The 13,501-nt window shown below is 39.6% G+C and overlaps 1 protein-coding gene across 2 annotated transcripts in view; it reads left to right on the top strand.

Moving 5' to 3' along the window:
• Positions 1-13,501, top strand: part of cwf19l2 (CWF19 like cell cycle control factor 2) — a 94,686-nt gene that overhangs the window by 46,031 nt on the left and 35,154 nt on the right. For both annotated transcript variants that reach the window (XM_080428940.1, XM_080428939.1), the window contains exon 10: positions 12,338-12,428. In XM_080428940.1, the coding sequence (XP_080285066.1) occupies positions 12,338-12,428 (91 nt within the window). The remainder of the gene's footprint in view (positions 1-12,337; positions 12,429-13,501) is intronic.

Here is a 13,501-nt window from a genome sequence, read left to right as displayed (position 1 = left end):
GGCCACTATATTTCCACACTCCAGAGGGCCACTATATTTACACACTCACTCCAGAGGGCCACTATATTAACACACTCACTCCAGAGGGCCACTATATTAACACACTCACTCCAGAGGGCCACTATATTTACACACTCACTCCAGAGGGCCACTATATTTACACACTCACTCCAGAGGGCCACTATATTTACACACTCACTCCAGAGGGCCACTATATTTACACACTCACTCCAGAGGGCCACTATATTTACACACTCACTCCAGAGGGCCACTATATTAACACACTCACTCCAGAGGGCCACTATATTTACACACTCACTCCAGAGGGCCACTATATTTACACACTCACTCCAGAGGGCCACTATATTTACACACTCACTCCAGAGGAACACTATATTTACACACTCACTCCAGAGGGCCACGTTGCATACTGTTGTTGTTGTTGTCGGGCAGAAACCTTTTATCTCCATATTTTAACTGAGCCTCTTCTATGTCACACAAAAGAAGCAAAAATAGCCGATCTACAAGCTCAAAACGTGTCGCACTGCGACGCGTTTTGAGCTTGTAGATCTGCTATTTTTGCTATTTTTTAAAATTGGAATCCAGATTTTTTTTGTTGCTATTTTTTAATTGGAATCCTCAAAAGTAACATTTTTATTTCATTTCAAATGTATTTAGTTATACTTATGTTAACTTTATGAACTTATTATAAATACATTGGACATAAAGAAGACAATATAATTGTAATACTAGTCATTAAGCTACTAATATAGACTGAAGTAATTAAAGCGGGTCATGTTTGCATGTTTGGAATCATAACAGCTGAAATCAATAATATATCAGTATTCTGATATTAACCTGTGGGGCCGCATTAAGTGAAGGTGGGGGCCACATGTGGCCCCCCGGGCCGCCAGTTGCCCATGTATGAAGCAAGGTTATAATAGTTTTGGATTTTTTATTATAGTTTAGTTTTAGTTAGTTTTGACTTTTTTTTTTCTAATTCAGTTAAATCTAATTCAGTTAGTTTTAGTTAGTTTTTAGAGCGGGTTTGCTAGTTTTTATTTAGTTTCTATTTTTGTGACAACGCTTAGTTTTAGTTTAGTTTTTATTAGTTTTAGTGTTAGTTTTAGTTTTTTTTTCATACTTTGTTTTTTTTGTCAGGTGCAGGATTCAACAGGTCAAAGTAAGTATTGTGTGATAAAAACTAAAACAAAACATACCATTTAAAAATATATATTATTCAGTTACTGTTTGACAATCAACCATCCACACAACAGTCCACAAGATAGCAGCCTTAAGTGCAAAATGTACTGTGCCTGGTATAAATCAAAATAGCCATACAATATATGAACATAAACCCTTTCATGACACACACAGGGTCCAGGAGTCTCAGGTTTCTGAGGTGCTCAGAGAGGCTGCCTTGTCAAGGTACTCGCTATCAGTGGTGGAAAAAGTACTCACATTTGTTACTTAAGTAAAAGTATCAATACTGCAATGTAGAAATACTCTGTTACAAGTAAAAGTCCGGAATTCAAAATGTACTTGAGTAAAAGCACAAAAGTATTGGTATCAAAATTACAAACAAAGGTAAAAGTACTCATTATGCAGAATGTCCCATTTCACAAGTTTTCAAAATGTAGGCTATAAAAGGTAAACAAATCTTTTGAAAAAAGCAGAACTACAAGCTCACCAAAGCATTGTGAGCTTGTAGATCGGCTATTTTCAAATGGCCGAAATGAAGTGGGTATAATGTATGTTTTGTAATAATAATCAAAATACCTACAAGGTAACTAGTAACTAAAGTTTTCAAATAATTGTAGTGGAGTAAAAGTACCATTATTACCTCTGAGAGATGTAGTGGAGTAGAAGTAAAAATACAGAAAATTGGAAATACACCAGTAAAGCAAAAGTACCTCAAAATTGTACTTAAGTGGGCTACAGTAGGCTACTTGAGTAAATGTACTTAGTTACTTTACACCGTGGTCCGTGGGGTTTTTCCCCTTGATAATTGCTCCACATTGTATCACCCGTTTGCACTACAAGGCAATTGTTATTGTCTTTCTTGCTGTTGTATTCAAATAAATCCCATATAGGACCATATTTCTCCCAACTTGTTTCTCCGTTGCCATTATAAAGTAACGTGCAGTGCCGTGCAGTCAGTCAGTCAGTCAGTAGTCTGGGAGGCATTGCGTCGGAGCTTGGACAGCAGGGGCACGGCCACTGCGTTGTGATTCAAATCAACAGCCAATGAAGAGAAGGGGGCGGGATCCACATGCACTGGGTGTTGCATCTAAATAGGATCGACGGGAAGCAATTTCCCCTTGAGAAATTGCGGCCGCCATTGTTGTGTACTGCTGTTTGCCTCTTGTCTGACTTTTTAGACGAGTTGCACAGCTCTCAGACCGGTAAGAGGCGTGTCCGCTCAGATTCTGAGCGTAAGTTACATCCCGCCCACAAATACCAGGGCTCTGGCCCAGAAGTTCCTCGCTGAGCTGGCGAAAACTTCTGGGAACTCAGATTAGTCAGTCAGTGCTGCTCACGTGCTACGATGCACATTGAAAACAACCGGAGTAACTCGCCCCAAAACACACTCGCCCCCAATTCTTTCGCGTACCAGTGATTCTAAAACCGCCGGATTTGCCCTGGGGCGACGGTGTTTTGGGGCGACTACGTCAGCGGACCAACGGTGACTGCAACTGACGTAGAACTGCGCAGGGGAAATGAATTGAATTAATTTAAATCTAAAAGGCTTATAACTATTGACAAAAACTAAAAAGAAGGGCATTTTGACTATAATTTCAGTTAGTTTTAGTTAGTTTTGTAAACACACAATATAGTTTCAGTTAGTTATCGTTTTTCTTTTTTCTTTTAGTTTTTATTTAGTTTAGTTAACTGAAATGTTTTTTCACCTTTAGTTTTCGTTATTTCGTTAGTTTTAGTTAACTATAATAACCTTGGTATGAAGTAGGGCATTAATTTAGGAAGAAACACAAAACAGCAGAGTTATTATACTCCATCGCGTAACGTGTGTCGCACGGGGGGGGGGGGGGGGGGGTCTACAAGGTAGGAATGTGTATAGGATTTATTTTCAGCATGATCACTAATAAGATCCAGAGAGGTTCTCACAACCTTACAGAGCCCTCGTTTGGTGCTTGATGTGTTTCCAGGAACCTGTCAGGAGAGTTTTTAATGCTTATGTGATCTGACTCACCAGAGACCCCCAGAACCCCCCCCCCCCACCCTACCATAGTCCCACAGGAGACTGAACCTTGAGCCCTTTACTCATTTCTGCTCCGATATATATTTAGTTCTCATGGATTCGTCCATTCAATCCGGGAACCCATCTCTGTCATTTTAGATGTCTTTGACTATTCAAAAATAGCAGATATACAAGCTCATAGCGCAGCACCGAGTGCCGCGCTATGAGCTTGTAGATCTGCTATTTTTGAAAAATCGTGAAAATGTGTGCAAATCTTTTAGCTCATTGAGTGCTATTCACGTGTTTCACGTGTTTTACCACTATGGGGCAACGTGCCAATCAATCACGTGTTTCACGTGTTTTACCACTATGGTGCAACGTGCCAATCACGTGTTTCACGTGTTTTTGAAAAAATTGTAACAAAAAAGAAATATATATATATATATTTTTTTTTTTTTTGAAAAAAAAATTCAGAACCCAAGATATTAGTGATGTGCGGGTCGGGTTTTTTCATGACCCGCCCCGCCCTGCCACGGAACCAACCCGCCTCAACCCGCCCCGCGAACCCATATATAAATCTATGGCTCAACCCGCCCGCGACCCGCGGTTGGAAAAAAAAAAGATAATCATCATCATAATAGCTCAGATTTATATAGCGCTCTTTTAAGTACCCAAAGTCGCTTTAAATGTCTACAGTAGCACAACATTGTCATGGGCTAAATAAACAAGCATGTTGTTCAAAATAGTTTTTTTTTGTTTTTTTTGCGTGTGAGAGCGGCTGACCCACTCACCCGCAGCCCACATAATTGCCTCTGAAGTCCTGACTCGACCACCCGCGCCGCTACAAGATATCATTATCTGAAGACTTGCAGCTCCATCCACTCCTTGTTTAACTTATAACTGAAAAAAGGCTGTATCTCACTTCCTAAGCACTTTTTTTTTACTTTGAAAAAAATCTCTGGCACTGGGACAACATAGCCAGAAATAATTCTGGCACTCAGTGAGTTAATATATATCCTTTTAAAGCGAACATTTGTAAAATATGTTGTTCCAGGGACCCCCAGAAGCAAAGATTTGACTTACAAATGTTCGCTGTAAAAATATATATATTCAAAGATTTGCAAAAAAAAATAGCAGATCTCTGTACCGTAATTTTCGCACTATAAGCCGCACCTGAATATAAGCCACAGCAGCTAAATTGAATGATTTGTACATATATAAGCCGCACTGGACTATAAGCCAAGTGTAAAATCCATAGATTTAGGAGGTCCCCTAGTGGCCGTTAGCTGTAAAAATCCATAGATAAGCCGCACCGTTATATAAGCCGCAGGGTCGAAAAATGGGAAAAAAGTCGCGGCTTATAGTCCGAAATTTACGGTACTTTGAATTCTATTGAAGCCAGCATGTCTTCTATACGGAAACATGTTGCGTTGTGAAAATAGCCGATCTACAAGCGACGCATTGACAGCTTGTAGACTATACTAGCTTGTAGCTATTTTCGGATGTATTTCTTTAAGAGCATTTGAAGTGGTCAAACTAGCAATTATGTTCACAAGCATTTTCCATAAAATCTTAATAGTTAGATATTTCATATTTCATATAAAAGCGAACAGCGTTATTTAATCGCAAAGTTTCTGGAATCCATTTAATCAATTAGTCAATTAATGAGTTTTTTTTTTATAAAAAAAGAAAAAGTAACGTCAAGCCCCAAAGTGATACACACACAGGCACCCATTAGTTTGTTTTGTTGTGCTGGGGACCACCCCCACCTACAGTCCAGACTGTAGGTGGGGAGAGTGATCTGAATTAATACAGTCTCTCATTGGACTAACTCAGAAGCACTGATTTATTGGCCAGTGCACGTTCAATCGGGACGCACACACAGACACACACGCACACGCACACACACACACACACACACACACACACACACACACACACACACACACACACACACACACACACACACACACACACAGACACACTAGGGCTGTCAACTTTCCTCAGAAATGATATTCGAATATTGGTCTTAAAAATTGGCAGATATTCGAATATATTCGAATATTATTATCCTGGCTAACGCCTGGAACGATAACATCTTTACCGTGGGTCACAATGGCGGAGCGATCGCGTATACAAAATGAGTCGTTTTCCCCAACGTAAAAAAGTTTCTGAGTTATAGGGGAGCCAACGGAAGCGGATGGGGAGCCATGTTTTGGCACGGTGATCTATAAGGCCCTTCCTTCTCAGAATCACCGTGGGTGATCCCAGAGCTGCTCCAGCTCCCGTGTGGAAAAAATTCTAAAAACTAAAGCGATTGAAAACACGGTTCAGACCGTGTTTGGCACCCCCAATGTGTTAAGACCTGGAATGCATCTGTGTCACTTTTTGATTTGAGCTAAAAAGCATATTTTTTTTACACTTTGGCTATTTAGAAGTGGGACATATACTGTACAAGCTCATAGCGTGGCACCGAGTGCCGCGCTATCCGCTATGAGCTTGTAGATCTGCTATTTATGAAAAATCGTGAACATGTGTGCAAATCTTTGAATTTATATATTCTTTTAAAGCCAACAATTTTAACTCAAATCTTTGCCTCTGGGGGGTCCCTGGAACAAAATATTATGAGATGGGGGTCCGCGGCCAAATACATATCATTTTGGGGGTCCTTGACATGAAAAAGTTTGAGCACCACTGACATAGAATACTGTTGGGATTTAGAAGACATTTTGTAGAATAGGCTTCAGGTCCTAATGGGTTAAATTGTTAGTGCTTGTCAGGGTGGGGGGGGGCGGGTCCCCACTTCAAAATGATTATTTTGGGGCGCGGCCTGAAAAGTCTGAGAACCACTGGTCTGGAACAGCAGTTCACAATATATCTTTTCAAAGGGATTCTTCTACATCCAAAGCATTTTTTTACTGCATGCGACAGGCAGGGCAGCAGTCCAAGCCGCGATGTCGCTGATGCTTTACTGCATTGAGCTTCTTCTCTCCTGCGTTATTATGCATCATTAGGCTAAGTTGTTTAGCTAGAAGGCCATCTGAAAGCACCCGGCCAGCAGCATGGAATAAGAGTACTGCTGTCTCATCATGGCAAACACAATTGGAGGCCATCAGAGGTGTAATAGTCTAGAACAGTGCTTACTAACCTGTCATTTCCTTCTCATACAGTACCTCCTCCTGTGAGACTGTACCTGTGGTGGAAGAAGCACTTTATTTAAGTAAAAGTAGCAATACCATAATATAATAGTCTGTTACAAGTAAAAGTCCTGTATAAAATGTTGCTTTACTACAAAATGATGCTTAACTCATTCACTGCCACTGACGTAAAAAACGTAATTTGTCCCGTTTACCAATCCTGCCACTTTTTTTTTTTAGTTTTTTTTTCAAATTTGACCCAAAGACCAAGGAGATATGATTGTTTAAAGATCTACACTCCCATCCACTTCCTTGTTAACTTAAAACTTAAAAATTCTGTATCTCGGCTCCTGAGTACTTTTTTTTTTAAATGAAAAATCTCTGGCAGTGGGCAAACGCGGCCAGCAATAATTGTGGCAGTGAATGAGTTAAAGTACCAAAAGTAAAAGTACTCATTTATGTGTGTTTACCAAAGGTTTCTAATTTTGTCGAAATCTTGAGCTGATTTACTAGCTCACAACACGTCCCATCACGATGCGTTGTGTGCTTGTAGATTGTAGATTGAATAGGGCACATTTGTTTAATGTACATTTTGTAATAAATGTATCTACAAAATAACTTATAACTTTTAAGGGTTTTCAAACAGTAGTGGAGTAAAAAGTACAAAAATGTGTTTCTTGAGATGTATTGGAGTAGAGTATAAAGTATGGAAAAATGCCCATACTCAAGTAAGAAGGGACTTACTCAAGTAAAAATGTACTCAAGTATACAGTACAGTAAATCGTCTCTGTCGGGTGGAAACCTCATATGTCCAAAACTGTTACTTTTCAGGATTCAAATTCAAAAGAAGCAGATCTACAAGCTGAAAACGCGTCGCTTCGAACCGCATTTTGAGCTTGTAGATCTGCTGCTTTTGATGCCTTTGTGTGACGCTGTAGTATGATCAAGTAGGGCGTTGATTTACAAACAAAAAAAACAAAAGTTAAAATATGGAGATAGGAGGTTTATGCCCGACAGCAACAAAATGTACTTAGTTACTTTCCACCACTGGAGACTAGGGCTGTCAAACGAGTATTCGATATTCGAATATTACTCGAATATTGGGAAAATGTGTATATTCGAATATGAAAATTTATATTCGAATATAAAAAAAATATATATTATTATATTTTTAATGTTTATTTGACAGGGACAATACAAAAAACGTTATAAAAACAAACAAAATATATGTTTTATTGGATCCGAGCACTCGATACATTGTTTTTTGTACGTCTTTTTTTATTATTATTTTTATTGATATTTTCTTTTATAATAATAATAATATTCGAATATATTCAAATATCTGCCAATTTTTAAGACCAATATTCGAATATCTTTTCTGAGGAAAGTTGACAGCCCTGCTGGAGACTAGAGATCTTTTTGGGCACCAGAGATGCAGGTAATTTGAGATGAAGCTCGGTCCATGAATATATCAGGGATAGAATCATTTCCAGGTAATGAAAAAAATAAGTCCAGGGAATTGAGCTCTAAGGAAAAGAAGTGAAATAAATCTGGGTCTATTATTGCATGGTTTGGTATTTGTTATCGTCGCCGTCGGGTGGAAACCTCATAATGTACAGTGGTGGAAAAAGTACTCAAATTCTTTACTTAAGTAAAAGTACCAATACTGCAATATAAAAATAGTCTGTTACAAGTAAAAGTCCAGAATAAAAAATGTACTTGAGTAAAAGTACAAAAGTATTGGCATCAAAATGTACTTAAAGTACCAAAAGTAAAAGTACTAAGTATTTGAATATTGCAGATCTACAAGCTCATCGCGACGCGTTGTAAGCTTGTAGATCGGCTATTTTCAAATAGTCTAGGTATAAAATAGGGCTAAATATATCTAAATACTGAATCAAGCAACTGTCCGGGGGGCTCACAAAAGCCTGAGTAAATGATAAAATGACCCAAAGTTTTTTTGAAAGTGAAATATCCCTTTAAGACCGGGAAAGCATTTGTGTCATTTTAGATTTGAGCTATAACCATTATTTTATACTTTGGGCTATTCAAAAATAGCAGATATACAAGCTCATAGTGCCGCCCTATGAGCTTGTAGATCTACTATTTTTGAAAAATCATGACAATTTGTGCAAATCTTTGAATATTTATATATATTTTTTTTAAAGCAAACATTTGTGACTCAAATCTTTGCCTCTGGAGGTCCCTGGAACAATATATTTTACAAATGTTCGCTTTAAAAAAATATATATATTCAAAGATTTGCACACCTTTTCATGATTTTTCAAAAATAGCAGATCTCCTAAGCTCATAGCGCGGCACTCGGTGCCGCGCTATGAGCTTGTAGATCTGCTATTTTTGAATAGCCCAAAGAAATCTAAAATGACACAGATGCACTCCCGGTCTTAATGGGTTAACTCATTCAGTGCCAATTAAATAAAAAAATAATTGCGAACTCATGGTGATTCTGAGAAGGAAGGGACAGATGGATCACCGTGCCAAAAAAACATGGCTCCCCGTCCGCTTCCGTTCTATCTCCTTGATAAAAACCTCTGTAGCTCCGAAACTTTTTCCCGGTGGGGAAAAACGAGTCATTTTCGATGCGCGATCACTCCTCCATTGTGACTCGTGTGAGAGATGTTATCGTTCCAGGCGTTAGCCAGGACCACCGTGCACCGTGCACGCACGCATGCATTGTTTACATGGATTTGCTCGTCGTAGAGTCTAGAGCTTTAAACAGCGCAGCACAACGGTGAGATTTATGGCACCGAACGTAATCTGTTTTAAAGGACAACTTTGTTTTTTTACAACCAAGGTTCATGTTTTAGATTGTAATTAAAGTAAATAAAAGATGAGTGTTAAAATTTTAAAATATACTGCTTTCTATAGTTTTAGCAATTTTCGCGATCTTTTTTTACAGTGGGCGGGGGCATTCTGTCCAGTGGCTAAATATGTATTTTTTTTACACAATAACCCGGTGTTTTCTTTATTATTATTTACAGTAGCTCTTCTAGCCCCCAATAACTCACATCTGGCCATCAAAGACCACAGGACCTTTTTTATTGTGTAAAAAAGGCATATTTAGCCACCGGACAGAATGCCCCCGCCCACTGTAAAAAAAGATTGTGAAAATTGCTAAAACTATAGAAAGCAGTAAATGAAAAAGAAATAACACTCATCTTTTATTTACTTTAATTACAAGCTAACATATAAACCTTGGTTGTAAAAAAAACTAAGTTGTCCTTTAATAAAATTCTGGCACCCGATGGGTTAATGGGTTAAGTGGTCAATTCTCTGACTGGATTTGTGTTACAGGTGCAGTAAGTAATATCATTGTTGCTAAAATGAGTGTTTTTTCAGTGAAAGGGGTCTCCCCTTCTCTCCTGAAAAATACATTTTCAGGTTGGTACATCAATTTCATCCAATCAGGAAAGAGAGCTCATACAGACACAGGATAAACACGTGAAATTGGAAGTGGAACACACGCTGATATATTATCTCTGTGGGGTTATTTTTCCTGATTGGATGCGACATACAACTTGCCTGAAAATATATTTTCTCCTGCCTGAAAATATGTTTTCTGTTTACTAAAGACCTGGAGAGACAGGGAGAGCCTTGTCACTGAACTAACACCCTATAGTATACTAATGGTTACCATCAGAATATAGAGCTTTAACTTTTTAACAATAAACTAAAAATATCACTTACAACACCTTTTAAATGTAAAATATAGGCCTATACAGGTAATGAATGGGTTAACTGCCAATTAGCAATTGCTACAGAGACACTATTCTTCATAACGTTGCTGTCAGGCAGAAACCTCATTATGTCCATGTTTCAACTTTGTATGTTTTGTTTTCTAAATCAATGCCCTACTGTGTCATACAAGAGACGAGTGGCGCACACAAGTAGCGAAAATAGCAGATCAACAAGCTCTCACAATGCATCGTGATGCGTGTTGTGAGCTTGTTTTGCTTTTTCTTCAATGAAAGTTAAGGAGGTTAAGTGTGTCTGTGGTCTTTTTTAAGACCTGAGGCCGATTCTTAGCTAATGTCTTCCAAATCCCAACAGTTTTCTGAAAAACGTATGTTCCTATATCAGTGGTTCTCAAACGTTTTCATGTCAAGGACCCCCAAAATGATATGCATTTGGCCGCGGACCCCCATCTCAAAATATTCTGTTCCAGGGACCCCCAGAAGCAAAGATTTTAGTTAAAAATGTTCGCTTTAAAAGAATATAAATATTTTAATTTGCACACATTTTCTAGATTTTTCAAAAATAGCAGATCTACAAACTCATAGCACGGCTCCGCAATGAGCTTGTATATCTGTTATTTTTGAATAGCCAAAGTGTAAAATAATGCCCGACATGTCCGTCTTTTAAAATACCTCCGTTTACCGCCAAAGACGGACATGTCCGTCTTTTAAAATACACCCGTTTACCGCCAAAGACGGACATGTCCGTCTTTTAAAATACACCCGTTTACCGCCAAAGACGGACATGTCCGTCTTTTCAAAATAAAAGTAAAAAACCACACAGAACCATAGATATCGCGATTTACTGCTCCATTCACTCCCTGGTTAACTTACTGTATTACTTAAAAATCCTTTATCTCGGCTCCTGTGTACTTATTTTTTTACCATGTATTTTTTGGTGAAACATGCTTTTTTTCAACTGGCTGCAATTATGGAACGGATTACCGCGATCGGGGTTTCTTTCCCCCACGATTCTACGAGACTCCTGTGTGTGCGTAATGAGGGGATCACAGTGAGGATGGTGATCACAGAAAATATTTTGTGACTACTTAAAAAATGGTTGTTAAAAAATGTGTTAATGTTGTATGCTGTATAGAGTTCTCTCTTCTGATCGGACAAGTAAGAACGCTGGAAGCGAACGCAGATTGACTGTGGCTGCTATATTTCAACCACACTGTAGTAGTGCACTCTGGCGCACTCTGCCGGCTGTAGACAGGCAGTGCAGCTGCTGGCATTTCAGCACGGAGTTTCGAGTCACATGGGGGCGCGAGCCAATGAGAGCGCGGCTGTACACCGACACACACACACACACACACACAACCCGAGCACGGTTACATAGTAAGCTCCACTTGGTCGGAGGCGGGGCTTCGCCGCGCCTCCTTCCGTGTTCGCAATAAAATGTATATCCTGGCCTGAAAATGTATTTTCTGTTTACTATAGAGCTCGAATGACATGGAAACCCCTGTTATTGAACAAACACCATAGCAGTGATTACTAGCAGAATATAGAGCTATCTAACACTTATTTTTAACAAAACTATATCACTTACTGCGAAAAATGCGAAATATGTGAAAAGTTGTGAAATATGCGGAAATACGCGATGGGATGCGCATATTATGTGATGCGACCTTTTTTTTAAAAACGTTACCCCCGCCATTTTGCTGATTATGCGGTAAATTCTGCGATCGCATAATCAAATTTTTCTGGAGGGTCTAACTGCTTTACTAATCTTTGAAGCTGGACTCCCATCTACACTACCTCCCCCCCCATAACATACATGAGAATATCAGTCGTACAAAAAGCCCAGATCGGGGGTCTTCAACTGGGGGTCCGGGACTCTTGCGGGGTCCTCAGTTACTGCAGTGGGGCCGCCAAATCTCTGTGTGATAGGAAGGAACGAGGGGAAAATCATACTTTACTGAAAAAGTTAAGTATGCAACATTTTATACAATATGTAGTTGGGGGTCCCTGCTTCATCTGTCTCTCAGCTAAGGGGTCCATGGCCTGAAAAACTTTGAAGAACCCCGACCTAGATCGCGTGGGGTTTGGGGACCACCGGGAGTCCCTGTTACTCTTGAGAGTCAGACAGATATCTTGGACGGGCTCTGATGAAAATAGGATACAAATCTGTGGTTTGTTGAGTGTCACAGGTGAAGTGAATGAATAAACTCACCCTGTCTGTCTGTCTGTCTGTCTGTCTGTCTGTCTGTCTGTCTGTCTGTCTGTCTGTCTGTCGGTGTCTGTAGCAGTGAGGAAGAGGAGCTTCCGTTGCTGACGGATGAAGAGATGAACAAACTGGGAGCCAAGCTGGTGAAAGCAGAGATCATGGGGAACACGGTACGTCCCTTCTCGAGGGCCGTTGCGGCTGTCACGATTGTCAAACATTGCAATTAGGATTAAAGGGTCTATGACATTTATTTTAACTTTTTTTTATGTTTTTTGGGGCGTTTTATGACCTCAATTACACCCCAAAAAACGGAACTTTGAACATTCAGTGGATTTTCTGTGGTATGTTTTTTTTGGGATAATTAGGCTGAAAAGTAATCTGGGATTGGCCCCTTGACTTTGATGTCATAGTCACTTAATCCCACCCCCTGTCCTCCCCGCAGCGACACCCACAGGCAAAGATTACTTTTGACATTGCAGTTGAAAAGGCTTTAGAAATGTGAGAGAAAAACACCTGCAATGGATCTGGAATTTTCAGTTAAAACTTTTTATACGTGTACCCTTGAAGATGGGTACATGATCTCTCCATGGCCTCCTGAAGTCCACGATCTTATCTCTATAGTCAGACTATTCATTGTTGACAATTCGACCTATCACGGTTGTGTCGTCCGCGTACTTTATGATGGTGTTGGAGTCATGTGTGTGCAGTCATACGTGTACAGGGAGTAGAGGAGAGGGCATATGATAGGCGCTAGTTTTCTACTGCAAAAGATCATTTAAATAAGAGGGTAAATTCTCAATTAAAACTTTATAAATAAATAAAAATAAAAAAAAACAATGCTGATCTCTCCTAGTCGCAAGGAGGGAGGGCCAACCGACCTTGTTATACAGCATGCAGTGATGGGTGTTCTAGCTGTCGCCTGTTATGAATGGGAGGGCAGAGTGATAAACTGGCTGGCCCTCCCCCACGGTGGTAAACAGCTGTGAGTGACATCCTCCATGTGTGCCGTATCCCGGGCCGCCCTCCCTCTTATGTCACTGTCATGAATTTAACCCATTAAGACCGGGAACGCATCTCTGTGTCATTTTAAGATTTATTTGGCTATTCAAAAATAGCAGATATACAAGCTCATAGCGCGGCACCGAGTGCCGGCGCTATGAGCTTGTATATCTGCTATTTTTGAAAAATCTTGAACATTTTTTTGGGGGGATTTTTTTCCAAAAACGTTTAGGATTTCGAAAAC

This window comes from Gymnoscopelus braueri, assembly GCF_963280865.1.
Source record: "Gymnoscopelus braueri genome assembly, chromosome: 5".
NCBI classification, from domain to species: domain Eukaryota; kingdom Metazoa; phylum Chordata; class Actinopteri; order Myctophiformes; family Myctophidae; genus Gymnoscopelus; species Gymnoscopelus braueri.
Note: the sequence above shows the minus strand (reverse complement) of the source record. Positions and strands in the feature narration are given on the sequence as shown.